Source organism: Anoplopoma fimbria, chromosome 19, assembly GCF_027596085.1.
Source record: "Anoplopoma fimbria isolate UVic2021 breed Golden Eagle Sablefish chromosome 19, Afim_UVic_2022, whole genome shotgun sequence".
NCBI lineage: Eukaryota > Metazoa > Chordata > Actinopteri > Perciformes > Anoplopomatidae > Anoplopoma > Anoplopoma fimbria.
The window spans coordinates 16,739,149-16,766,707 of NC_072467.1; the positions used below are offsets into that span (position 1 = coordinate 16,739,149).

Consider the following 27,559-nt stretch of genomic DNA (forward strand, 5'->3'; position numbering starts at 1 on the left):
GACCAAACGTGGATCCTGCCCATGTATAATCCACTGAATGGAAACAGTTTAATAGTTTTGTTGTTTTTTAGGGTTTTTTTCGCATTGAATTTAAGTGGGGCTTACAAATCTATAGATATGCTACGATGTGGTGATATGGAAGTTTACATGCTCTCCTGCTCGCTTGTTGTAAGTCTGTCTGCTAAATTAACTGTAGTATCTTTTAATGAAGGCAGTACCGATTACTCATCACCAGATGACGTCGTCTCAGCTGGACACACACCAAAGCTAGTAGCTGGGCTGATGTTGATGGGACGGTCTACTTTCTTGCTATTGGCTGTTGCTGTCTCCTGACGACCACTTCCATTTTGCTTTGAATTCATATCAGTGGCAGTATTAAAGAGGTCTCTCCTTGCGTTTTCATTGGTTCCATTGCTATTGGCCTGGGCGGCTAGGGGGTCTCTAATGGTGCCGAAGCCTGTCTGGATCATTGACAGCGTCCTCTGATTTCCCTCTGGTCGCTGGCAGCGGTAAAGCCCGCGAAATGCTGAGCGAAACTTCTGAGACATAGCGTTGTATATCACAGGGTTTATAGCACTGTTGGCATAGATGCATGTCCGACAGAACAGGAGGAACCAGGCATCCAGATAAGGCGTGGACACAAAAGAGTTGATCAAAACTAAAGTCCGGTAGGGCATCCACAGTAGAGCAAATAGGATCACCACAACTGCCAGCATCTTTGTCACCTGTAGGGAAAAAGAGAGATACAGCCCATTAAAAAAACATTTAAAGCAGATGGAATAGGAATTATTGTGTAAATAAAGCCTCTAAGGCTGAGTTGCAACAACGATGATTCATTTTAATTTAATAATAATTACATTTTAATTATACCTAATTAAATTATGGTTTAACTTTAAATTGGGTTGCACCAAACCTTAAAACTAGCTTAAAATGAAAAAAGATGAAATTTATACTGTAAATGTTTTAAAGCTAGGGTGGGTAATTTCTTTACTGTAATATTTGGCAAAACTGTCCTAATAGCCAGTCAGCTATATGTAGGTGAAGTGCTCTGAGAATATCTGCTCATAACTTTGCTCTCCCCTGCCTCTGTGGGCCGCACCCAAAAATTGCCACCGCTCATGTACACTTTGACCAATCAGAGCGAGGCTCCGATTCTCCGTTCTTATTGGCTGTGGGACTGTCCGGTCACCTTGGCAACGACGTTGGTGCGTCCCTGCGTGAGCGTTCACGAGCCTAGCGGTCTGACAGTTTTGTACTACTACTACGGCGGACAACAAATGAATAGCCATGTCTTCATCAACGGCCCATAAATTTCCCATTCCCCGGATACCATCAACTAACACCACTAAGACAGCGAAAAAAAGAGGAAAGACACTTGTTGAAAGGACAGCTACTAAAAGGGAGGCGGAGAGAGCTCGAAATAAAACCAGAGTAAACATCGGCGTGGCTTATGAGCGATGGAGAGAGTTACGTGACCTGAGAAACTTAAAATCGGACGCTGAGATGGCTACATTTCTTATAGACAGGTAAGGAATTGTGTTATCTCTCCATGGTATATTGTGATGAATATGTAAAGTGTCGGCTGGTATGGTTTTTACTAAGCAAAGCCATGATAACCGTTATATTACGGTTCTGTAATGTAACCATTTCAATACGGTTCTGTAGGATGTCTTGCATCAGCCCATGGTTCTTTTCCCGGTCCGTTTTATAGGTTAGTTATGGTCACACCAACCCTGTCGGAATAACACAGAGATTGTGCTAACACGTGGCCTAGGCCTCAACTCAACTGTGGATAATGTCCGAGTCACGTTTGTGTAAAAGCTACTTTGACACAACTGCCAAGATAAGCACAGCGAGGGAAGTCTAGCATAAGATATTCCATGTATTGTTATAACGTTGTTGCAAGCTAGCAGCAGCCTAGCTCAGTTTCGCGATCGCTTTGAAGTGACGGTTTCCTTGTGTGTAATCTGGCTTTCTGTGTTATTTTAACAAATATATATATTTTTTTAATTCCGATAACGTTTTTCTTTGTTGACCAATCACTGTTGTGCTTCACCTGTTTTGGCAGTTATGAGAACCTCACATCCCCTACTTCATCCACACCATGCAAGCGCAGGAGAAACCTGCCTCTTCCCCCAGCTTCAAGCATACATTCAGAGACCCTCTTAGACAGGTGATCACTACCCCACCACCGTTTTCCATTAACATTTCCAAATTATGCAATTGTGTACATTTATTTTCAGCTTCCACCTTTATAGAAGACAATATAGCCTAATAACTAATTTCAAAGATCTTTATTTCATAACACTATTTATATTCTCAGAGCCGATGACTTCTTGGATGCTGAAGATGTAGAGGACACCAATCCTGCCACTACATTTCAAAGTATGGATACAAGGTAAAGAAAGAACAGTGGAAAAAGTTACTTCTGTATCAACTAATCAACATTAATACCTCTCCATTTATTGACTTCTCAAGTACTCCAATATGTTAATATTGTATTTTATTGTTTTTGTATTTGTAGTATTTCTCCACAGGTAACTGACATTGAAGTCATAACTGAAGAAGAATTTAATGACATCCGGAACTCTACGTAAGTGTGTCCTCGGCTCTAGTGTTCCCTTGTATGTTCCATCAAATCCCTGTATTATTGATGCAATACACTTTTAAACTTAGCCCTCTAAAAAATCTCCTTCATAGAATTGGCTGGGCCGATAACACCTGGGAAGATGACAGTGGAGAAGATGACAGTTGGCACCCAGAAATGGAGATGGACGATGGGTCATCTTCAGAGGAGGAAGAAATGATGGGGGAAGACAGCGAATGCAGTGATGACAGTGACATCGATTACGTGCCTTATCTCTGTGTGCGGTATGTATAATAAATCAAATATCTTTGAGTGTTGTGACCCGTTTATCCATTGCTGGTTCTTGCTCACCGTAGCACATGATGCAACTAAATTACAACATGCAACTCAATTACGTCTATTTGCCATATCAGGTATTCAATTCAGTTCAATACAAAGCAAACAATTCCCATGACTTGGGACACGGTACAAAACTGTCAGCTGCCCCGAATTACATACACCATGCCAGGTGATAACCTAAATGCCTTCCCATGAACAATTAATCCACGCAGTAGTCAAAACATAAAACGGCATATTCCCCAAATAACACGAAAAACAATAGTATAATTGCTCCAGCAACTTGCATGTTTGATATATCTGTATTGTGGTTCAGGCCTTTCAATACGCAAATGTTATTCCTAAACTCTGTAGCGTTTGTATATGTTGTTATCACAGGACTGGTGGAGCTCTCCAAAAGAGCAAATGGCTGGACACATTACCAGCTGTTGGTCTGGAGGAGACTGTTCATGACATTGATGATGGACACAATTCCTCAGAAGTGATACCACCGCAACCAGAGAAGACCCAAGTCCTCTGCAAGGAAGATATAATTGGACAACCAGCTTCCATTGTCTACCATAGCTGTCTTAAACAGCTGGCTCAGTATCTTGTCGTACCAATCCCCAAGTGCAACACAAAGGACCCAGTAACTGATGCTGAATGTGGAGCACTTAGACCATTTGAAGTGAAAATAACTTCCAGGGGCACATCAGTTGTCGTGGAATGGGTGAGTACTTAGTTAGCAATAAAGACATACTGTAGGATCATATATTTCACTTTGAGGGCAGTTATCAGTTATAAGCCAGGTGTCTACCACACAGATGGTGATTACATCAGGTTCCTGGTTCCAGAGAATTTGCCAAATCAACATTGATGACAAAGTCTGAGCTTTATTTAAATGTTATTTTCCATTCCGTGTCAAGGCAGGCCTTCGGAAAGGATGTTCAATTCTCCTTACCTGGAGTAAGGAGATATGCAACCATTTCTGGTATTGCTGTAAGACTGCACAGAACACTAATCAGTTCGGTGTAAGTATTGTTCTGTTTTGGATTTCACTTTGCGATTCCTGACCATTTCTTACATTTTGATTTTATTGATAAATTGACTTTGGTTATTTTATTTTATATTTATTTTAAAAACTTGTACTAGCATTTATATAATGACAAAATAGGTATTATTTATTGTGTAAAAAAAAAAACACAATAAGAAATGATGCAGTTCTGTTCTACTGTAGGATATGTGGACAGGTCTTCTCCACCATGTTCAAGGAGAGCATGAGTGGGCCCTATCTTGCTGTGAACATGGCCCCTTGTCGGCCGACAGGGAGAAGGAGTGGATCCAGAGTGATTCTGAGGCCTTTCAGGTTCTGTCAGAAATAGTGCTGGATGAGCACTGGCTGAAGAATGTGGAGAAGTTCCTGAGTTTCAGGTAAGTAAACATGTTTTCATAAGAAGGTTATTGTAAGTGGCTAAGTCCTGCTATATGGGCATTTGAGATACAGTGCTCAGGCTAATGACTTGGCTGAGGTGCTTGCTATACACTGTCTTACACTTGTCACAATACTGGGCACATGGTGTTATAAACACTATTCATGGTAATGGCTCTTACAAGCATATCTATAACGCTGTATTCATGGCCACTTTCAAATGAGCACTAAAGTTATATTATATGTGTATAGATATGGGGTCATAGCTCAATCATCTGTTTCTTTTATTCTGTAAGGTCAACCGCTGAGCTGGAATCCTTCCATAATCATATCCTGATGTATGCCAGCAAGCGATTCAGCTTTAGCCCACCTGTTTACAAGGCTCGCACCCTCTTAGCAGCGTTGGACTATAACCATCATGTTCACAGACCGGTGAAGAGGAAGGCTGATGGCTCAATAGAGTACGTTTTCAATAATTTTCATATATATATATTTCAGATTTACAATATTCTAAGCTGCATGACTGATGTGGATACATTGAGACATTATTTCATCCTGTGTCAGGTACTGCAAGCTCTACAATAAAAAGTCAAAGACTTGGAGTCTTTACACAGTGAAGGTGGAGAAGGACTACGGATACATGGCAGACCTGCAGAGTGCTATCCTAGAAGCCCGGCTGACATCAGACAAGGGTTTGCCAAAGACCAGAAAAAAAAGGCCTAATGTTGTGGGTCAGATGTGGGATGAGGGATGGACATGGCCAGGAGGTCAAAGATGAGGGATGGTTCCCGTTCCAAACACAGCTCCAGTAGATGGTGGGAAGCTTCTAGGTTCAGGTTTCTGATTCGAACCTGGCCAGGAAATGTACAATTACTTATTACACATTTATACTGAAAATTGGCTCGCCTGATTTTTTTTGGTTAAAAGTATGACATGAAATAAACATACCTGCTCATTTGTGATTCGTTGAATCCTGATTGTTTCCACACGGGCCATGTCCTCTTGCCCTATCGTGTCAAGACCTCTCCGACCGCGACCTCGTCCCCTTCCTCTGCCCCTGCCTCTGCCCCTAGGCTGCCTGCCTCTAGCAGCAGGACGTCCGCTGACCCTACATATCCCACGTCCTGTGCTGCTAGGACCTGGGACATAATCGTCCCCAGAGCCAGCTTGGCTCTCTTCTTGGACACTCTTATAATGCAAAAAATTAGCGTTATTGTAGTACAATTCATGACTTCAAAACGTCAGTATATAATATATTGATGACCAGGTTACTAGCTCTGGCAGCTTATGCTAACGAACTACAGTTGCAATTAGTCTGCTATCTTGCTTGGCTGATACAGCTACCTTTCTTAGGCCTACCAGCGCAATTGCAATGATTTTAAGATAACATACATGTTATGTCTGTGAGTAAGATGTTGATGCTATATATGTACTTATGTAGCTATCAGCACTAATGTTTAATTACCTCGGAATCGGACATGGTGTTTCGTCTTCCTATCAATGTAACTGAATTCACATGAACGCGCATAACTGACGTTCGGTGGGAGGAGCTACAGCAGGTAGCGTGGCAGGGAGAGGCCAGAGAGCACGCGACGGAATCTCAACGGCTGTTTTCTCCAAAATCGCCCACCCTAGCTTTAATGTGATCTGGTATAAACTTACACTTGGGGAGGTTTAGTTTTTAAAATGGCTGCCATTTTAGATGGTTTAAGAAAAATAATCAAGTTCCTTGAAGGAATTCAAGGGTCTGACTCAACCCATTTGAGTTTTATGTTGCTGTTTTGGGGCTTAAGATAATAATAATAATAATAATAATAATAATAATAATAATAATAGTTGATGGGAGTATCATTAGTTATGCAAGTATTTAGCCACAAGCCAAAGTGGCTTGACCTGATGATAGCGCAAGATGAAAAGTCAGGAGAAAGTTCAATTAATCTTAAAGGGAGCATTAATGTCTGCACCAAATTTCACTGCAATCCATCCAATATACAGTGGGTACGGAAAGTATTCAGACCCCTTTAAATTTTTCACCCTTTGTTTCATTGCAGCCATTTGCTAAAATCGAAAAAGTTCATTTTTTTTTCGCATTAATGTACACTCAGCAACCCATCTTGACAGAAATTTTTTTTGCAAATTTATTAAAAAAGAAAAACTGAAATATCACATGGTCATAAGTATTCAGACCCTTTGCTCAGTTTTGAGTAGAAGCACCCTTTTGAGCTAGTACAGCCATGAGTCTTCTTGGGAATGATGCAACAAGTTTCTCACACCTGGATTTGGGGATCCTCTGCCATTCTTCCTTGCAGATCCTCTCCAGTTCTGTCAGGTTGGATGGTGAACATTGGTGGACAGCCATTTTCAGGTCTCTCCAGAGATGCTCAATTGGGTTTAGGTCAGGGCTCTGGCTGGGCCAGTCAAGAATGGTCACAGACTTGTTCCGAAGCCACTCCTTTGTTATTTTAGCTGTGTGCTTCGGGTCATTGTCTTGTTGGAAGGTGAATCTTCGGCCCAGTCTGAGGTCCTGAGCACTCTGGAGGAGGTTTTCTTCCAGGATATCTCTGTACTTGGCCGCATTCATCTTTCCTTCAATTGCAACCAGTCGTCCTGTCCCTGCAGCTGAAAAACACCCCCATAGCATGATGCTGCCACCACCATGTTTCATTGTTGGGATTGTATTGGGCAGGTGATGAGCAGTGCCTGGTTTTCTCCACACATACCGCTTAGAATTAACGCCAAAAAGTTCAATCTTGGTCTCATCAGACCAGAGAATCTTATTTCTCATAGTTTGGGAGTCCTCCATGTGTTTTTTGGCAAACTCTATGCGGGCTTTCATATGTCTTGCACTGAGGAGAGGCTTCCGTCGGGCCACTCTGCCATAAAGCCCCGACTGGTGGAGGGCTGCAGTGATAGTTGACTTTGTGGAACTTTCTCCCATCTCCCTACTGCATCTCTGGAGCTCAGCCACAGTGATCTTTGGGTTCTTCTTTACCTCTCTCACCAAGGCTCTTCTCCCACGATTGCTCAGTTTGGCTGGACGGCCAGGTCTAGGAAGAGTTCTGGTCATCCCATACTTCTTCCATTTAAGGATTATGGAGGCCACTGTGCTCTTAGGAACCTTGAGTGCTGCAGAAATTCTTTTGTAACCTTGGCCAGATCTGTGCCTTGCCACAATTCTGTCTCTGAGCTCCTTGGGCAGTTCCTTCGACCTCATGATTCTCATTTGTTCTGACATGCACTGTGAGCTGTAAGGTCTTATATAGACAGGTGTGTGCCTTTCCTAATCAAGTCCAATCAGTTTAATTAAACACAGCTGGACTCCAATGAAGGAGTAGAACCATCTCAAGGAGGATCAGAAGAAATGGACAGCATGTGAGTTAAATATGAGTGTCACAGCAAAGGGTCTGAATACTTATGACCATGTGATATTTCAGTTTTTCTTTTTTAATAAATTTGCAAAAATTTCTACATTTCTGTTTTTTTCTGTCAAGATGGGTTGCTGAGTGTACATTAATGCGGAAAAAATGAACTTTTTCGATTTTAGCAAATGGCTGCAATGAAACAAAGAGTGAAAAATTTAAAGGGGTCTGAATACTTTCCGTACCCACTGTATGTTAAGATATTCACCTAAAAACCACAAATCTGATTCATAGTGACGTTATAAGAAAAGCTAGGGGATCACGAAAGAAAGAGGCTTTATATGTTCTTTATGGTGGATAACATTAATGTTAAAGCATAAAATGAAAGAGCTAGCCTAGCTTCTTACACTAGCGTGTTGCTCTTAGCCGGCTTGGTAGTCAGACAGACTATGTCCATGTTTTATACAGTCTATGATGACACAACACACAAAACGGCAGCCAACCAAGAGATCCAAATGGACAGCAAGGACATTCAACCTCAAATGGCAAAGCACTGTAGCGTCTCAGAAAGGTGTCCCAAGCCCACCACTCCATTGGCTGGTTACCATGGTAACGGCTCAGACAATTTCTGAACCCCTTCGAGACAGGGAAGGGGAAAAGAGCAAGTCATTCTGTAAGGCTCAAGTGATTAGTCTTATCAGTGGCCAATAACACCTACCCCCCTAGTCTCACCCTGCAGCCTCGTTCTCACTTGATACCAGGTATCATGCCCACGCCTCCTCGCAGCAAAATGCTATTTGAGATAAGGGTCAGTATCCGTGCCTTAAGCATTGAGCCAGTGACAGTCACCTCGGCAGGAAGTTAAAAAAAGATAAACTCATAAACAACAAAGCGTTTAATTGAATACGAAGGAGGAGAGCTTTCTAATTATCTCTCCGCTGCCATGATGAGACAGAAAGTGTTGCAATGACATTTTGAATATGCATATTAACACTGTAATTATGTGGCTAAAGGAGACTTGACTCCGGCATTACAAACAAATCAGATTTTTTTTTTTAGCTGGCAAACAGCATCCTCCCAGACCGAATCCAGGATTTCAACGGATGCACAGTTCAGCACACTGAGCCAAAGAATTCACATTTAGCCTCCGATGCTATCAACAGTGCTTCCCCATCTGTCCTCCTCGACATACACTTGAGGAGATCACAGACATGAAGAGACTCTCAGAGATTAAAACTATACAATCTCAAACCACACTGTATTAAAATCTAATCATAAAAGTGCCATTCTTTGGCATACACAAGTTTATCAAACTCCTATCAGATTGAGTTGGCCTATCAAAAGAATGAAAGAGCATGAAGTGCCCATTGAAGAACTGAGAGAGCGAAACCATCTGCGGTATTAAGAAAACTTCAATGTAAATCCCAAATCACATTATGCAAATCTTCTGCTCCTTGATGGAGCCCCTTGAACACAAGAGATTAGGATCTTCTCTCTGCTCTCGCATGAGAGTTAAGTTTCACCGAGGCCGTGTTCATGCAGAGACACTCAGGACGCACTCAGTGACACAGAAACAACCAATGCTGAAGGTTGCATGGGGAGGTAAAGCACTCAACAACCATTTAATTAAAGGGTTATCGTATAATCTGTGACCTTGCACAACCTGCAGACACAATCATTCTTGGTTGGAACAAGGGAGAAGTCCTTTTAAGGCATCCAGCAGTCCAGACATTGTTTAAGGGACTTGAAATGTGCTTTAATTTCATCACGTTTCATTTCTAACACAGCTCAGATGGGTATAAAACCCTCCGAGCTGTATCATAACTACAAAACATGAGCAACTGTGTTAGAAAATATCTTGTTATTTGTTAAAATTACAAGCCTATATCCGTTAAAACCTAAAAGCTGCAAAAACAAATGGTTTTATAACAACAATGTAAAAATTAGTAATTTAAAATGTCTCACTGTACAGCACCAAACATTAAAGCAAAAATGTTAGCACCTAGCTGCTGAACAATAGTGGAGCATCTAGTAGTTAAAGAGCCATGTTTTTTTCTTAGAGTCGGTGGAGACCAAAACAGAGCTAATAGGAGAGTCAATGTTGGACATGCATTCATCAGGTGGATATAAACAGGACTCAGAAGTCCTGTTTAAGGCCCGTTAGCCTTTGATGTTGTTACTTCGGCAGCAAGGCCATCAAATAAAACAAGGATTTTAAGTCCAGGGTATCATTTAACTTAAGGGTCAAAGGTGATTTAATTTTGAAAACATAGGCTAAAATAATTATCAATGAAATAAATAAAAAATGAAAACCAAATATTTCACAAAATAATTTATTGGCATCTACAGATCAAAATCTGCAAGTAGTTTTTTTGATGTGTTCTAGCCTACAGACCAAGTTAATAGAGTCCAGTTATGAACATGCATTGAAAACTTCTGGCAGTGTTTTCCTTGTTACAAATACATGCATCCTCATTATTTATTGTCTTTATTTCACACATAATGCCTGTTAGCAGAAGGTGAATGCTTACTTTAAAGACCACAGATAGGGGGTACAGGAAAAGGAGCCTGTTTTGGATGCATCACCTCAACCAGTAGAGGAGACACTCCGCAGCTCCATCAAAAATAGACTAGAACTATTGAGGTTCAACCACTAGCACTTATGAAATTTGCTGTGGTGCATCTGGTGGAATCACAAGCATAGTCTAGAGTGGCCACAACAGCTCCAGCAGCCACATCACATCCAGAACATGCTGCAGCTAGACCAGGTGACTTTGGTCATAAAAAGCCTGGTGTTACAGCAGTTCATACAGGGTTCAAAATCGAAACCACCAATGGTTATGTACACAGCGTTTCACTTGAGAAATAGGCTGAAAACAGGTCAGATATGACATGAATACTACTTGACTGTTTGCCTCAAAATCAGCCGTTCACCGTGACCCCAAGGGCTAGACCATATTTTCTAATCAAAGAATAATGCATGGACGTTTTTTTTTTTGTTTGGAGTTGAGAATTGCTTTCTGGAGAAATTATCACTGATGTAGTCTAAATTGAAAAATGTTATTCAAAGTCTGTGGGATAACGATTTTCTGTGAACCATCCTATCTACCTCGAATTGGCCAAACCGATTAATCGACCTCTTATTAAAAGCTCAAGCTGTTTTCTGTGTAGATGCCTATGTTTATAGACAAAAAATGTTGTTGTTTATGCTGTCTCTTTTCTAATCAGTCTGTACTGCTGTGCTTTATTATTATAGACCCACACACACAGAAACTGTAATGAACCTTTGCATTTGACACTTCAGCTTTAGGCTAATTTACGCACCATTGTTTTGCATAGAGTTCAGATGTTTTCTACATCTGAACTCTGCCTCTCTCTTGTTCCACTCTCCTGATTTGACACTCAATCTTGGATCCGTGGTTTAAAAATCCTTTGTCAGACTGACTTCGATTTATTGGATAGCCGTGATTCAATAGGAGCATATAAATTTGGCCCAATCCAGCTCCATGGCTGGAAGAAAATTATGGAGGAGATAGAGCTACTTTTGTCTTCTTGTAAATGTAATAATAATAAAAAGGTGCAATGTGTAGTCACTGGCCACCTGTTCCAAAGAAAATAAGTGCCAGCATTTCACCTTTTGTACTGGGTCCATACAATCTAAATTTACATTTATGTATTTGGCATAAGGTCAAAACTGATACTTCTTTACACTCTTATGAACATTTTAGTTATTTTCTAAATGTTTTAAACAAAAATTTGGCCTGGATTTACACATTGCACTTTTAAGAGTAACAAACAACTACAGTCATTTGGACATGACCTACCTGGGTGGAGTGGAAAGAAATAAAGTACATTTATAGACCAATCTCTATTTAATTTTTCCTAGAATATGTGAATACTTTTATACAAAAAAATCTATGTTTAGTACTTTGGCTTTTCAATTACAACTTTTTAAGTAATAATAATGTAGACAAAACGACTCCTTTCTGGGCTAAAAATAACTAACCTTTCTGAGTGGCGTTTGAGGGTAGATTCTTTCAAGGCCGAAACGCCTGAGAGAATATATTCTTCATCTGAATATAGCAGCAAGCATGCAACCCAGGAGAGAGAGGGGCTTTTCTCAGTAAGAAGGCTCTTTGACTACTTAGCCTGTGGAAGAAAAGCCATTACCACCACCATTGCCATCAGGGCCTTGTAACAGCCAGGACGGCGAGCCGACAAGAGGCCACTTTTCTGAGGAAATGGCTAGCAGGGACATCGTCAACATGCTGTAAAGAGGGAATCACGGCCTCTATGTTCCCAGCATATCACACACACAGCCAAAGACGTGACCGGGGTCAAATGTGACTAAAGCTATCGCACAGAAATGAATTGATAGATAAGACAGAATGTAACAGCGAGAAAAGAGGAGCCCAGAAGGGGTTGATGCGAAAGGGGGCGCGGGGTAAGTGCTGGATGAGTCAGAAACCTGTTTCCTGGAGGAGAGTGCGCTCTTTGGCCGGGCCGGGCGACCTCCCTTCCCCGCTTCAGAGGCTTCCCTGCAGCTCCGACGCAGTGTGGTGGCGCTGTTGTCACAATGGTTGGGCAGAGGGCTGGAGGGACATAAGTGTGTTGTTAGATGTGTTGGTTGGTTTGGTTTCTTGATTAGATAAAGATATTAGGACGTGGTTTGATTTAACATGCCCTATAGGGTTTTTTAACAGGTCTCGAAATCCTGCAGAAAGGCTAAACTGATTTTTTGAATGCAAACAACAAACCTTTTTTGGACCTTGATATTTGTTGTCATAAACACAGTGTATTTAATAATAATCAATCCTTTATTAGTCCCACAATGGGGAAATTATTTCTCTGCATTTAACCCATCCCGGAGGAGCAGTGGGCTGCAATGAAGCGCCCGGGGAGCAACTTGGGGTTAGGTGTCTTGCTCAAGGACACCTCGGCATGTTGCTGGTAGAGGGGTTTGAACCACCAACCTTGTGGTTACGGGACAAGCGCTCTACCTCATGTGCCACAGCCGCCCATCAGTGTCGGTTATAAATGTCATCAATCTTTAATCTTTAATCTAAAGCAGGTTTTCAACTCTATAAACAAAGTAAGAGACATCCTGATGTGTCCCTATTATGGGTCAATATCCAAAACCACTGGAGCCCAAAACCACTGGAACCTAAAGAGATTTCCATTTCACCTGTCTCTTACAAGCTCCATGCCTCCAGTTTTGTAACGCTTTTTGATATAAATCTTAAAGGCCAAGCTGACATTAAAAAAAAAAAACACTGACATCATCAAGGTTGTTCTATCAGGCTTGACAAGGCTCTAACAGAGGCCCAGAAGTCATTGTGCATATTTTTTATGATGGATAAACTGATATATTACATGCATAAAATTGGTAGAGTGACCCTTATATATGAACAAATTTACTGTATGTATTATTATAGTTTGAAAGACCTTTTTTACAGTACCTGAGGTAGAGGACCCGTGCTATCAAGCCATACAGCACGATGGCGAGGAGCAGCGGTATGACGTAGAAAATGGCAAAGTCGAGGAGGTAGATGGGCAGGTAGAGCTCCCGTTTCACTTTGTAGCCACACTGCACATGTCCATCCTGGCTGACCTGAATGTCACACAGTTATACAATCATTTACAATGATGCTACTCTCAGAAATGGCACAGAGCTCTTAAAAAGCTTTTCCCATTCCCCCTGCAGTTTTTTGTTTTTTTTCTGTCTGTAAATATTATATTTCAGTTATTGTGTTTTTCTACTGTTTTATTGCTTATTTATAATACTTTTTTGTTTTTTTAATCTTGTCTTTCTTTACTATGTCTCTTGTGTGCACTTTAACTCTATGCTGCTGTAAGCCTGCAAATTTCCCGCTGCGGGACTAATAAAGGATTATCTTATCTTATCTTATCTTAACCAGCATACGGACAAAAGAGGCTAGGTAATCACAAATGTTTTATTCCTCTGTTTATCTCATCTCTCATTTATATCATCACACTATGCAGTACCTGTGAAGGGTGCTATTTATTTATATAGCCCAAAAGTGTGTTCAAATAGAAATGAAGCAATGTAAGAATTTATATATATACATACATACATACATACATACATACATACATACATACATACATACATACATACACACTGACCTTGTATGTAAGTTGCATGTCTGTCCAAAATGTCATCACATTTTATCCTATTTGACATTTGTGTAAAATTGTCATAGTTAACTATAAATACTGTAGTTACGGTGTTTTGTGAGGTCAAGTGACTTTTGACCACGTAATTCTGATAAGTTCAACCTTGAGTCCAACTGGATGTTTGTGTGATATGTAATATAATTCCCTCCAGGTGCTCCAGTAAGGTCAAAGTGATCCTGACCTTTGACCACAAAGATCCAATCAGTTCAATTAATCCTTGAGTCCTGGTGAATGTTTATGCAAAATTTGAGGGAGGCGTTCCTGAGATATTGCATTCACCAAAAATGAAATGGGATGGATGGACAACCCAAAACATAATGCCTCCAGGCACAGCTCTCACCAGCAGACATTTGTACCGTTCGCTTTATTCAGTGTAATTTTACATTAAAAAAATGATTGTACCATCCATTATCTGTAACAGTTATCTTTTACAGGGTTGCGAGGGGCTAGAGTCAATCACAGCCGACATTGGGTGAGACGATTGGTTTACAATGGACAAGTCGCCTATCACAGGGAATACACATGGAGACAGACAACCATTCATGCTCACATTCACACCCACAGGCAATTTAGAGTCAACAATTACCCTGACCCAGGAGAAAGAAGACTCTACCCAGAAGGACCAATCAGCGGGTCAAAGTAAGAACCCCTTTTGCTGTGAGGCAGTACTAACCACTGCACCACCATGCCGTCCCAGGTTAAACCAGTAACAGACAAAATGTAATGGAAAAATGCAGTGTATTTATCTAACCTGAATGTCCACCAGGAAAAACCACAGCATGCAGTAGACACAGGTGAAGATCCAAACCACGGCAATGATCCGCTTGGCCCGGGACACCGTGCACACTGTCTGAGCCTTTATTGGATGGCAGATAGCTATGTACCTGCATGCAAAGAGGAAATGGAGGGTTCAAACTCAAACGTAGCTGTCAATGTTTCAACTACTGACAATCTGTTGGTAAGAAGATATCAATGTGTTATTTATGCAATGTTTTTCCATTTTTAGAGTGCCGTCTCTGTGCTATGATAAAAATCTTCAGTAGAGCACCGACCATCGGTAAAGATTTTTTTTTCTGTCCAGGTCACACCAAGAGGAGAAAAAAAGACTGATGTGATATGCGAAGAATATCCTTTATCGACTTAATATCGACTCTTTCACTGTAATTCATTAAACAGATCATTTCCTCTATCATAAGAGAAATAAGGTGATGTTAGAAGACGGAACAGGTTGCACATTCCTCTCTCTCATTGCATGTTTTAACTTAACTGCTGATGTCTGGTTTTACTACCTTTCATGCAGCTATTGGTTGACATTTATTTCCATACATCATGAAAGGTTGTACAGTCTGCTATCGAAGGTTACGATATTGTAACCATGGTTCTATAAGAACAGACGGAGCCCTCTACTGGAGGTAGGTCATAATCTCCCCTGAACATTTTCAGGCTGTCCAATTTATCTGGTGGGGGCCGTGAGTTCATCATAATTCAATTCAATTCAATTCAGTTTATTTTGTATAGCCCAGAATCACAAATTACAAATTTGCCTCAGAGGGCTTTACAATCTGTGCACATGCGACATCCTCTGTCCTTCCCTCACATCGGCACAGGAAAAACTCCCCTAAAAAAAAACCTTTAACAGGGAGAAAAAAAAGGAAGAAACCTATGGGAGAACGACAGAGGAGGGATCCTTCTCCCAGGATGGACAGAATGCAATAGATGTCATGTGTACAGAATGAGCAGCATAACAGTTCTTAGATACAACACATTCAATGTATATGACATAAATGATTCATATAATAAGACTACTTATAATAACAGCAGCAATTATTACAGTAGAATTATAGCCATGAAAATAGGGATAGTAATGTGACTAATAATAATAATCGAAGTAGCAGTGGGTGGCAGTCGGCTCACAGCAGGAGGCACGACTACGGTCCAGGTACCACAACGATTCATGGAAACCTGCAGAACGAGAAAGCAAAAGGGCTTCAGGGTGGAAGTAAAGCTAAAATGCTTAATGGTACAGGTAATAGTAATAGTAATGTGACTAGTAATAATAATAATGGTGGTAGCAGTCAGTGTCAGCAGGGCCGTAGCAGGATGCACATCCACGGTCCAGGTACAGCCACGATTTATAGAAGCCTGCGAAGCGAGAAAGCACAAAGACTCCAGGGTAGAAGCAAGTCAATAAGCGTAATAGTACAGGCAATAATAATAGTAATGTGACTAATAATGATAGTGGTAGTAGTAGTGGGTGTCAGCAGGGCCTCAGTAGGTGGCACGATGACAGTCCAAATATAACCCCGATTCCTGGGAACCTGCAGGCGAGAAAGCACAAGAACTCCGGGGAAGAAGCAAAATCAGTAATGTGCATAAATAGGAGATTAATACATAAAGAAGGAGGGAGAGAAGAGGAGAGAGGAGCTCAGCGTATCCTAGGTAGTCCCCGGCTGTCTAGGCATATAGCAGCATATCTAGGGGCTGGACCAAGGCGAACCTGAACCAGCCCTAACTATAAGCGCTATCAAAAAGGAAGGTCTTAAGCCTGCTCTTGAAAGTGGTGAGTGTGTCTGCCCCCGGACTGAAACTGGAACCTGGTTCCACAGAAGAGGAGCCTGATAACTGAAGGCTCTGGCTCCCATCCTACTTTTATATACTCTAGGAACCACAAGTAACCCTGCATTGATTGAGCACAGCTCTCTAGTTGGGTAATATGGAACTATAAGTTCCTTAAGATAAGACGGTGCCTGACCAGTTAGAGCTTTGTAGGTAAGTAAAAGAATTTTAAATTCTATTCTTGATTTAACAGGGAGCCAGTGCAGAGAAGCTAATACTGGAGTAATATGATCTCTTTTCTTAGTTTTTGTTAGAACACGTGCTGCAGCATTCTGGATCAACTGTAAAGATCTAAGAGACCTATTAGAGCAGCCTGATAATAAGGAGTTACAGTAATCTAGTCTAGAGGTAACAAATGCATGAACTAGTTTTTCTGCATCACTTTGAGACAGGATTTGCCTGATTTTCGCAATGTTACGTAAATGAAAAAAGGCTGTCCTTGAGATCTGTTTTATATAAGAGTTAAAAGACAGATCCTGGTCAAAGATAACTCCAAGGTTCTTAACGGTAGTGCTGGATGCTAGAGCAATGCCATCTAGAGAAACTATATCGTTAGATAATTGAAATTAAACCAGCAAAATAAACTGAACTGTCTTCGTTTTTGCGGTAATTGGAGCGCGCTGGGCGCACGTCGGAAACTATAAACGGAATCAACAACCAGTACTACTAAGTTTAGGGCTTAGCCAGTACATTTAGGTCGAAAAACTGCTTCGATTTGGAGAACGTTCACCAAGAGGACGCCGACTTGTTACATTGTGGATTAACGTCTTCTTTGGAAACCACGGATGTGAGGGAGGGCGGTGCACTATCGCCCACTATGGGCCAGCCGCCCCTGTGTTTGGAGTTGCCGATCGCTAACGGAGCTGGAGCTACCGGAGTGAGCTACGGGTCAGCGACAGCATCATCTCACCGGGACATCATTCATCAAAGCCGGCCAACGCTCGATTGGGGTATGTGTGGATCAGCGCTGATATGAATGGCCATGGTAATTTGTGTGCACACATTCGCGTAAACCCAATGCATTGGTAGCAGACTCGCAACCGACTAAAAATAACTTTCTCGTCGAGACGAGTTGTTTGCGCAACACAAACTATTTTGCGGACTAATAAAGCCAACTGACTTTGTCGTCATTATGGCTGAAGAGGGAACAGGCCAACTGGGCCTTGAGACTGAGCTTGCGGGTGCAGAGGTAAAATCTGTAACTGAAAAACGTGTGGGTAAATTAACACATAAAGCTTTGTTGGAAAAAATAAGCTTTTTAGAAAAGGAAAGAAAGTCTAACTTTGGTAAACTGTCTAAAGTAAAACAATCTATTCTTAAATTCATGGGTGATAAAGAACATGTGAATAAGGTTGAAAATGAGTTAACCGTTTTTAATGAGTTGTGTAACACAATACAGCAGGTGCATGCATCTTTATTGGGTTTATTGCCTGCTGAGGAAGCAAGCAAACATGAAATATGGTACCAAGCTAAAATGTTGAATGTAAAGGAGTTTCTTGTGGGTACAAATCAATGGTTGTCTGACACTGCTGCTTGTCCAGCTACTAAAGTGGGTGATGATCATGATGATGAGGTTAATGATGATTTGCTGGGTCAAACTGAACAATCTCAAACTGTCCAAAGTGAAAATGAGATTGGACCTCAAGACAGCATTTCAAATGTGCAGTCAAGGCACCATGGCTCAAACAGATCGTCAAGTAGCAGATTCTCCACTTCATCAGCCAGACGCAGGGCAGAGGCGGAACAGGCCGCACTCTTGGCCCGAGCTGCTGCTTTAAAGGCTAAACATGCTTTGGAGGAGCAGGAACTTCTCTGGAGGAGAAAAAGGGAGAAGCTTGAGCTGGACACTGAGATAGCTGCCACTTCTGCTAAGCTAGCAGTGCTACAGATGGGGAGCGGCATCCATTCAAGGCAATCTGATGGAATGGCTTCCTACTTTAGAAAAGGGGCTAGATCTAAGCTCACCTCTCTCAATCCACAGGCCTCAATATATGTGGCTCCACCCGCACAGCAGCGTGAATCTTTACCACAACAATGCAATGCTGAAACTTCAATCGTTTCAGCATCTTTGTCCATGCATTTTGCATCACAACCACAGCCAACTGTCAGTCATGGCTCTCAACTGCCTCACTTGCAATCAATGCCAACATTCAGTCAAAGCTTTCAACCCACTCTAGGCCAACAAGTGCAGCAACCCCTGCAAGACCAAAATCAGACAGCAGGTCTTTACAATCTGCTGCAACAACAGAATGACATAACGGCTCTCCTTGTTCAAATGCAAACATCACATCTGCTGCCGCGCAGAGAAATTCCAACTTATGATGGAGACCCTTTGCAGTTCAACACATTTATGAGGGCATTTGAGCACTGCGTGGAAGCAAAGACTGGCTGTAAAGGAGACTGTTTGTACTATCTCGAACAATTCACTAGGGGGCAGCCTAGAGATATTGTACGCAGCTGCCTTCACATGACTGCAGACAAAGGATTTGCTGTCGCTAAAAGGTTACTAAAGGAGCACTTTGGAAATGAGTTCAAAATAACAGCGGCCTACATGGAAAAGGTCACAGGATGGACAAGCATCAAAGCTGAAGACACCAAAGCGCTCAAAGCTTATGGGCTTTTCCTCCGTGAGTGTTCCAACGCTATGGAAGATCTTCAATATTTGGAGGAACTTAACATGCCAGCGAACATGAAGATTCTTAGTCAGAAGCTTCCGTATAAACTAAGAGACAAGTGGAGAGCAAAGGCATGTGACGTACTGGAGAAAACTGGTCGAAGGGCACGATTCTCAGACCTTGTCAAGTTCATTGAGTGCCAGGTCAGAATCATTTCAGATCCAGTCTTTGGTGATATACAGGACACTTCACCTGTGCTCAAAGGAGCTACAAAAGTGAGCAAGATACAGGTGACGCCACAGCTGAGAAGAAACAGCTTTGCAACACAGGTGGTCATTGAGGATGGATATAAAGCAGACACTCACAGGAATGAGGACGGATGCAGCAGACCAGATGGTGACCAGAGGGAAAAGGCTCTCGGCAAAGTGACCACCTTCACTAAAACTACTTCTGTCTTCTGCCAGTATTGTGCTGCTGGTGGTCATGTTTTAGATCAATGTTTTAAACTGGGAAGAAAACCACACAGGGAGAAACTGGACTATCTAAAGGAGAAAGGTCTGTGTTTCAGTTGTTTGTGCACAGGACACTTGAGCAGGAATTGCGACAGGCGCATCACTTGCAAAAAGTGCAACCGAACGCACCCCAGTGTTTTGCACATTGAAGAGAAAGAAAGGGTTTCTTCAAAGGATGAGAAGAACAGTGAGCGGTCAAAAACATCTGAGAGCCGCACAACATCCTCCGCTTGTGGTCTTACAGGGGCTGGCCACTGCAATGGTATTCTTCCCATTTTGCCTGTTAAGGTGAAGTGCGCAAAGGGAAACAGGGTTATTGAAACCTACGTTTTTCTGGACCCAGGGAGTACAGGAACTTTCTGCACCAGGAAGCTTGTCGACAGGTTGAACATGGAAGGACGCAAATTCAAAATTCATATCCGCACCTTGGGCCATAACAACTCAATAGAAAGTTCTATCGTTGACAGTCTGGAGATTTCCGGATTGTCTGGTGAGAGCTTCTATCCACTTCCCAAAGTGTTTACCCAGAAAGAAATGCCCGTCTCTACAGCCAACATAATCAGTGAAAGGGAGCTGAGAAAATGGCATTATTTAGACAATGTAAACATTCAACACATAAACGCTGACGTGGATCTGTTAATTGGCACAAACGCCTCCAAGTTGATGGAGCCTTGGGAGGTCATTAACAGTCGTGAAGGTGAAGATGGACCCTACGCGATCAGAACCCTACTGGGGTGGGTAATAAATGGCCCGTTAGGGGGAAGTGACGACTGTGGAAGTGACCACCCTTCATTTTGTGCAAATAGAATTGCCATTGACCATATTGAAGAACTGTTAATTAGCCAATATAACTATGACTTCAATGACCGAGCTTCTGCAGAACAGGAAGAAATGTCAAGAGAAGAAAAGAAGTTTATGGAGACAATGGAAAGCTCTGCTCAGCTCCAAAACGGACACTACACATTTCAATTGCCTTTCAAAGGGAAAGATGTTTTGATGCCGAACAACCTCAGGGTTGCCGTGCAACGTGTCCGTGGTCTGAGAAGAAGACTTCAGAAAGACGTAAGCTTTCATGAGGAGTACAAAAACTTTCTTGCTGATGTCATTAGCAATGGCTACGCCGAAGAAGTGCCGCAGCATCAGTTAGAAGCACCAACAGGGAAGGTGTGGTATATCCCGCACCATGGTGTGTACCATCCACGGAAGGGAAAGTTACGAGTGGTGTTTGACTGTGGAGCAGAGTACAAAGGGATCTCTCTCAACAGTCAGCTCTTGCAAGGACCGAACCTCACCAGCTCGTTAGTTGGAGTTCTTATGAGATTCAGACAGGAACAAGTGGCGATAATGGCAGACATAAAGGCTATGTTCCACCAAGTTAAGGTGGCAGAGGAACACCGAGACTTCTTAAGATTCTTATGGTGGCCTCAAGGTAACCTGGAACAAGATCTTGTAGAGCATCGAATGACTGTCCATTTATTTGGAGCAGTTTCATCACCAAGTGTTGCCTGCCTTGCTCTTAGAAAGACTGCTGAAGACAACCAGGCCCACTTTCCTTTAGAAGTGATCGAAACGGTCAACCGAAACTTCTACATGGATGATTTGCTGAAGAGTCTGCCCTCTGAGGAAAACGCAGTCACCATGGTTAAGAACCTTACAACCGTTTGCAGAAAAGGAGGTTTTACCCTCACTCAGTGGATTAGTAATAGTCGGGAAGTGCTTCAAAGCCTCCCAGAGGATCTCAAGTCCAAGAACCTGCATGAGCTTGATCTGGACAGGGATAAGCTGCCGTTGGACAGAGCTTTGGGTTTGCAGTGGTGTATCGAGACGGACACTTTCAAATTCAAGCTGAAAGTCAAGGAGAAGCCGCCAACCAAGCGAGGCATGCTATCCATCATCAGTTCCGTCTACGATCCATTGGGATTCCTAGCACCTTTTGTACTCCCCGCCAAGCTGCTGTTGCAGGAGTTATGCAGGATGAAGTGTGATTGGGACGATCCAATACCTCCAGCTTTCCAGCAGAAGTGGAAAAAATGGCTGATGGATCTTGAGAAGGTGGCATATTTCAAGATCCACAGATGTGTTAAGCCTGAAGGATTTGGGAGGACTGTCAGCGCACAACTACATCACTTCGCCGACGCAAGCGAGAACGGATATGGGACGGCTACTTACCTGAGGATGCAGAACATGGATGAACGGGTTCATGTTGCTTTCCTATTTGGCAAAGCCAGAGTAGCTCCCCTAAAGCCGGTCACAATTCCCCGTTTAGAACTCACCGCTGCCGTTGTTGCAGTAAGAGTGGACAAGATGCTTCAAGCAGAGCTCCAGCTTCCACTGAAGAGGGCCTGCTTTTGGACTGACAGCACATCAGTTCTTAAGTATATAAGAAACGAGGACCGACGATTTCAAACCTTCGTCGCAAACAGGGTAACCACCATCAGGGACAACTCTGAAGTTGAACAGTGGAGATACATTCCCACATCCCTGAACCCTGCTGATGATGCTTCACGTGGATTGAAAGCAGAAGATCTTGTGAAGCAAAGATGGATGGAAGGCCCAGAATTCCTATGGGAACCTGAAGAAACGTGGCCAACATTCCCTGTGGATACAAGTGTCGCTGTCGATGACCCAGAAGTAAAGAGAAGTCTGACGGTCAATGCAGTACTTGTTGACACCAATGCCACATCAGAACTGATGACCCATTTCTCTGATTGGCAAAGATTAAAGGTTGCAGTTGTATGGCTTATAAAGCTGAAAGGAACTTTGCTCAAACTGAGTAAGAAGAGAAAGGAGTTGGAGCTTGCAAGCACCAGTGCTACTAGAGCAGCAAGGTTGGATGTGCAAAAGGAGATGCAAGCTTTCTCAACATCACTTGGGAATCAGAAAGTGACGCTGGAAGATCTCTTGGAGGCTGAGGCCTCCATAATCGCTTTTTGCCAGCAAGAGAGATTCCCAACCGAATTTGCTGCACTAACCTCTGGCAAGCCACAAGTGCCAAGAAGTAGCAGCATCTTCAGATTGGATCCAGTTTTAGATGGAGGACTTCTACGAGTTGGGGGACGGCTGAATAAGGCAGCAATCCCTGAGGACATTAAACATCCCCTCATCTTGTCAAAAGACCAACACATCTCCGACCTTATCCTCCGTCATATCCATCTACAGCTCGGACATGGAGGCAGAAATCATGTTCTTTCTGCTGCAAGGAGAAAATACTGGATAACGAGTGGACCTACTGCAGTGAGGAGGATCATATCCAGATGCCTCATCTGTAAGCTCCATGGTGGAAAGGCCGGTGAGCAAAAAATGGCAGACCTGCCAGAAGAGAGAGTGGTCCCTGATCTACCACCATTTACTAACGTTGGCGTAGATTACTTTGGGCCAGTTGACGTGAGAAGAGGCCGTAGCATCGTGAAAAGATATGGAGTGGTTTTCACTTGTATGACGAGCAGGGCTGTGCACCTGGAAGTGGCCTATTCTCTCGACACAGACTCGTGCATCAACGCATTGCGTAGATTCATCTGTCGAAGAGGACAAGTCTCGCACTTAAGATCCGACAATGGCACCAACTTTGTCAGTGCAGAAAGAGAGCTGCGAGAAGCCTTAGCCTCTTTGAATCACGACCGCATTGAAAGAGCCTTGTCCAAGAGAGGAATCAAGTGGAGCTTTAACCCTCCAGCTGGGTCGCATCACGGTGGCGCTTGGGAGCGCATGATCCGGATGATCAGGAAGATTTTGTGCTCGGTGCTCCGTCAGCAAACCCTGGATGACGAAGGGTTCCATACTGTGCTCTGTGAGGCTGAAGCTATGCTCAACGATCGCCCCATCACAAGGCTATCTGAGGACCCTAACGACCTTGAGGCATTGACGCCAAACCATCTGCTGCTACTCAAAGGAAAACCAGTTCTCCCACCGGGACTGTTCGACAAAAGGGATGTTTATGCTAGGAGAAGATGGAAACAAACCCAGTACATCTCGGATCTCTTTTGGAAGAGGTGGATCCGTGAGTACCTCCCGCTTTTACAGGAGCGTCAAAAATGGAACCAGGAGAAGAGGAGTTTTGTTCCTGGAGACCTAGTCATGGTTGCAGACTCCACAGCACCACGTGGGTCATGGATGCTAGGAAGAGTTCTGGAAACCTTCCCTGATAAAAGAGGTCTAGTACGTGTGGTTCGTTTAAAAACCAAAAAAAATATCATTGAACGACCGATAACCAAAATATGCTTGCTTAATGAAGCTAAGGAATAATTGGTTCCCATTTAAAAATGAGCTTTATATACACATTTTATTTTTTATTTTTTTTGGTATTCATGGCTCATTTAAAATTGTTGGTGTAATTGCTCTAGCAGACGCAATTAGGGGCTGGTGTGTAGGAGCCATATTAAATGTGCTTTATTTTCGTGTAATTTTTCCCCGTGCCACTAGGGGGCTGTGTGGTTCAGTTGACCTCGGGTCAGCAGAGTGAGGCATTTAACCTGATTGAACCTGATCACAGGTTGTTGTTGATGGGGAAGCAAACAGTTTTTCGACTGTGCCCATGTGCCCGTGTCCCCGTGTGTTAATGCATCTTAGTTTAGTGAGGAATTCGGGTTTATTGTTTTGTTACATGTATTTTGAGTTAGAATTATTGCGGCTGTGTATTATTGGAAGGAAATTAAACCAGCAAAATAAACTGAACTGTCTTCGTTTTTGCGGTAATTGGAGCGCGCTGGGCGCACGTCGGAAACTATAAACGGAATCAACAACCAGTACTACTAAGTTTAGGGCTTAGCCAGTACACCATCTTTAAAGTCTAGTTTATTCACATGACTCAGGTGGTTTAGGTGGTAGAAATGCATTGAGAAATATAAAACACTACAGCATGGTTTGGAAGTATAGTTTGTTGCACAGGAAGCAAATTTGGGGATATCCCTCTCACTTTCTGCTGGCATCTGGATTCAGTGAAGGTGAATGGAATTTTGGTTTAGAAGGAAATACTTCTTTGATAGCGAACAGTTCCAATCAAAACTAAGGTTTATCCATAGTAACTGGGGCGTCGTTTTTTTTCAAGATATGTTTTTTTTTCAAGATAATTGAATTGATTGAAGCAGCTAAGTAAATTCCATTAACCTCCATTGAACTGGTGTGGTGGAATACATTTTAGATATAGGTATCTCAAGACGTAGATAAGTAAACCCCAAACTATCTGCATTGATAGATACTACTATTACTGCAGATAATTAAGAAAACATGTTGTTTTTTTGTCATTTGGGTTGTGTCCCAACAGTTCATAACTACTTGATCCAAAGTCAAAACGCAATTGTTTACCAGCCCTCTATATACAGAGGGTAACATCTACGAGAGTACTATTTACACTTTGTTGAACTGTTATTATTTATATGTTAAATTCTGCTGCACGGGCCATTGCAGAGACCGGCACAGTCTGTGGAAATATTGGATGCAAATCCATTATATATATATTCTTTTTTTCCCAGCAAACTGTAGATGTCTGTGGGGTCACAAATATTCTTTTGAAATTACAACCCATTGCTGGAGGCTGTAAAAAGAAAATTTGTACGCAGTGCTGAGTTTTCCTAAAGTTAAACAATAAATTGTTTGTCCATCCAGAGTGGACCATAGTTTTCTGATCTGTCGCTTTGGTGGCCCTCAGAGAACAAATTGATCTACAAAGAGTACACATGCAAATAGACAATACACTGGCAAATGAAGAGAACGTCTTGAAAACGCTAGCTTAGCATTTTGAGAAAACACAACTAAATACAGAAAACACAACTAAATACAGAATCTGGCTGCAAATACAGAAAACACAACCAAATAAAGAAATAGTTAGGAATAAAGTTTTGTCGACCTGTTTCCCGGTGTTCTCCCCCTCCCTCCTGTGTCTGTCTGCCTCGGCTCTCTTCGGGGGCATGGTTTTCCTTACGCTCTTCACCCACTCTGCCAGGTTCATCACACACCATCAAGCCTGCAAATCAACACTTAGCCTTGCCCGTACTCTCCACCATTCCCTCCTGCCAGACCAGCCACTCATCGCCGTTCAACTGGCCACGCCAACTTGCCACGCCAACTTGCCAGCCACTCTCTGACAACACTGCCACATCATCTTACCTCACCATATTCCCTGCCTCACTCCTTCAACACCACAACACCACCAGCTTCTTCGGATTTCCCCAGATCCCCAATTCCCCTCTACATAAATTTACAATGAAACTATTTAAACCTTTTCCCTTGCATCCCTTTTGTCTGTGTCTGCGTCTAGGTGTCCTTGAGTTTGTAACAGAACCGCACTGCAATTACAGAAAAAAAAAAGCATGTGAAAACTCAACAAAATGAAGCTCTAGCGTAAGCTCAGTCAGGAAGACTATACTTTTGCATGCTGTCGTTTAAATATTATTGTCTCTCTGCCTTTAGTATGTGACTGTTGCTGCTACATGCTCCCCTCCACCTCCCAATCACAGCACAGCCTTCATCAGATTCATCAGCCTCATCAACTCATTCTATCAGCTCATCATTCTATCAGCCTCATCAGCCACCACCACCACCAGTGTCTGGACTCCACGGGAGGGATTTATCTTCCTGCTGCTCAGGGCAAATGTCCCTCGATTACAAGTCCCAGAGCCAAAGACTCTGTGAAGACTTTATCACACATCATGTGTTTATAATAAACAATTATCTTTTCCTCATCTGACTCGTCTCTCCTGATTCAAATATAGAAACGTGTTGCAAATAGAGAAAACGCAAGCAAATACAGAAAAGAGCTTCAAATACGGAAAAATACAACCAAATACAGAAACACACTGCGTTACAAACGTGTAACGTGAGAAAAGGTTGTTTTATTTTCGCATGCGATACGGACAGTATTGCCTGTGAAGAAAGTCCTGTGTTTGTCTGACCCCTCCAACCTGTGTGGACTCGCTCATTGTACTACGTCGATTGTGTTTTTAATGATGACGCAGGTTATTATTTGCAATAATTAAGTTACAACGGTTAGGCTTTAAGGGCCACCATTTGATGCCCCTATCAGCAGGAAGTCATTTGTCTGTATCTTCAAAACCTTTTGAGGGGCACAGACCCTTTGTCACTGTGGTTATAAAAATAAACATACATATGGTTTAGTTAAGGGAATGGAATCTGGGTCATGGTTAAAGTAACATTGACTGTCAGTAGCAAACGAGTAAACAAACACCAGTCTCCTACGTTACAGTTCCATGTTTGTAGTCTTATTCATCCATTACCTCCTCACTACACAGACTTTGTGCTCAACAACGTCTCAATACTTCCTCCTTTGCTGGAGGAAGTACAGCAATCTGTTGGCAGTGGTTTTCTTTAAAAAAGAAAAAGGTTTTAAATAAAAATTGGCCAAGACATTGGCTTGCATCAGACAACATCACCGAGCCCCACATTGTTTACCTTGCTCGCATATGCAAATTAAAAGACAAAGCATTCTCCTGTATGTCAAATAAGTAAAAGTCAAATGAACGCCAATACCAGCTCAAAACAGCACAATCTAGCAAAAGCTGTAGTTGTAGTTGGTTGTTCATCCATCCTCACCTCTCCACAGTGAAGGCAGTGATGGAGCAGGAGGACACGTTGATGCCCAGGTACTGAAGGTAAGTGATCCCCAGACAGCCGGCGTGGCCAAAGACCCATGTGCCTGTCAGACTGTCCGACACGTTGGGCAGCCCTGCAGCCACCAGCACCGTAAGGTCGGCTATGGCAAGGCTGACTAGATAACAGTTGGTTGGTGTCCTCATGTGACGGGTGGTGAGGACCACGAGGACCACCATGATGTTCCCAACGATGCCCAAGCCACACACCAGCAGGACCAGGAACACCGACACCGTCTTGTACTCCAACGACTCGGAGATGGCGTCACTGGGACTCAGAGAGATGTTGGTGGGGGTGTCAATTCTGGAGCTCCCGTTGTCGGTCAT

At 42.6% G+C, this 27,559-nt stretch overlaps 1 protein-coding gene across 1 annotated transcript; it reads right to left on the minus strand.

Moving 5' to 3' along the window:
• Nucleotides 1-221: 221 nt before the first annotated feature.
• trhr2 (thyrotropin releasing hormone receptor 2) lies at nt 222-27,559 on the minus strand. The gene is made up of 5 exons (XM_054619560.1): nt 27,177-27,559; nt 14,640-14,772; nt 13,150-13,301; nt 12,159-12,282; nt 222-725 (listed from the first exon to the last, which is right to left on the minus strand). Exons 1-5 carry the CDS (start codon nt 27,557-27,559, stop codon nt 222-224), a joined length of 1,296 nt encoding a protein of 431 aa, XP_054475535.1.

Coding starts and splice junctions, on each gene's coding strand:
- trhr2 (XM_054619560.1), bottom strand. CDS start 27,559: ATGACCGACAACGGGAGCTCCAGAATTGACACCCCCACCAACATCTCT. Junction 13,302..14,639: donor TTTTCCTGGTGGACATTCAG/GTTAGATAAATA, acceptor TGTGACATTCAG/GTCAGCCAGGATGGACATGT. Junction 726..12,158: donor CACTCTCCTCCAGGAAACAG/GTTTCTGACTCA, acceptor TTTTCCCTACAG/GTGACAAAGATGCTGGCAGT.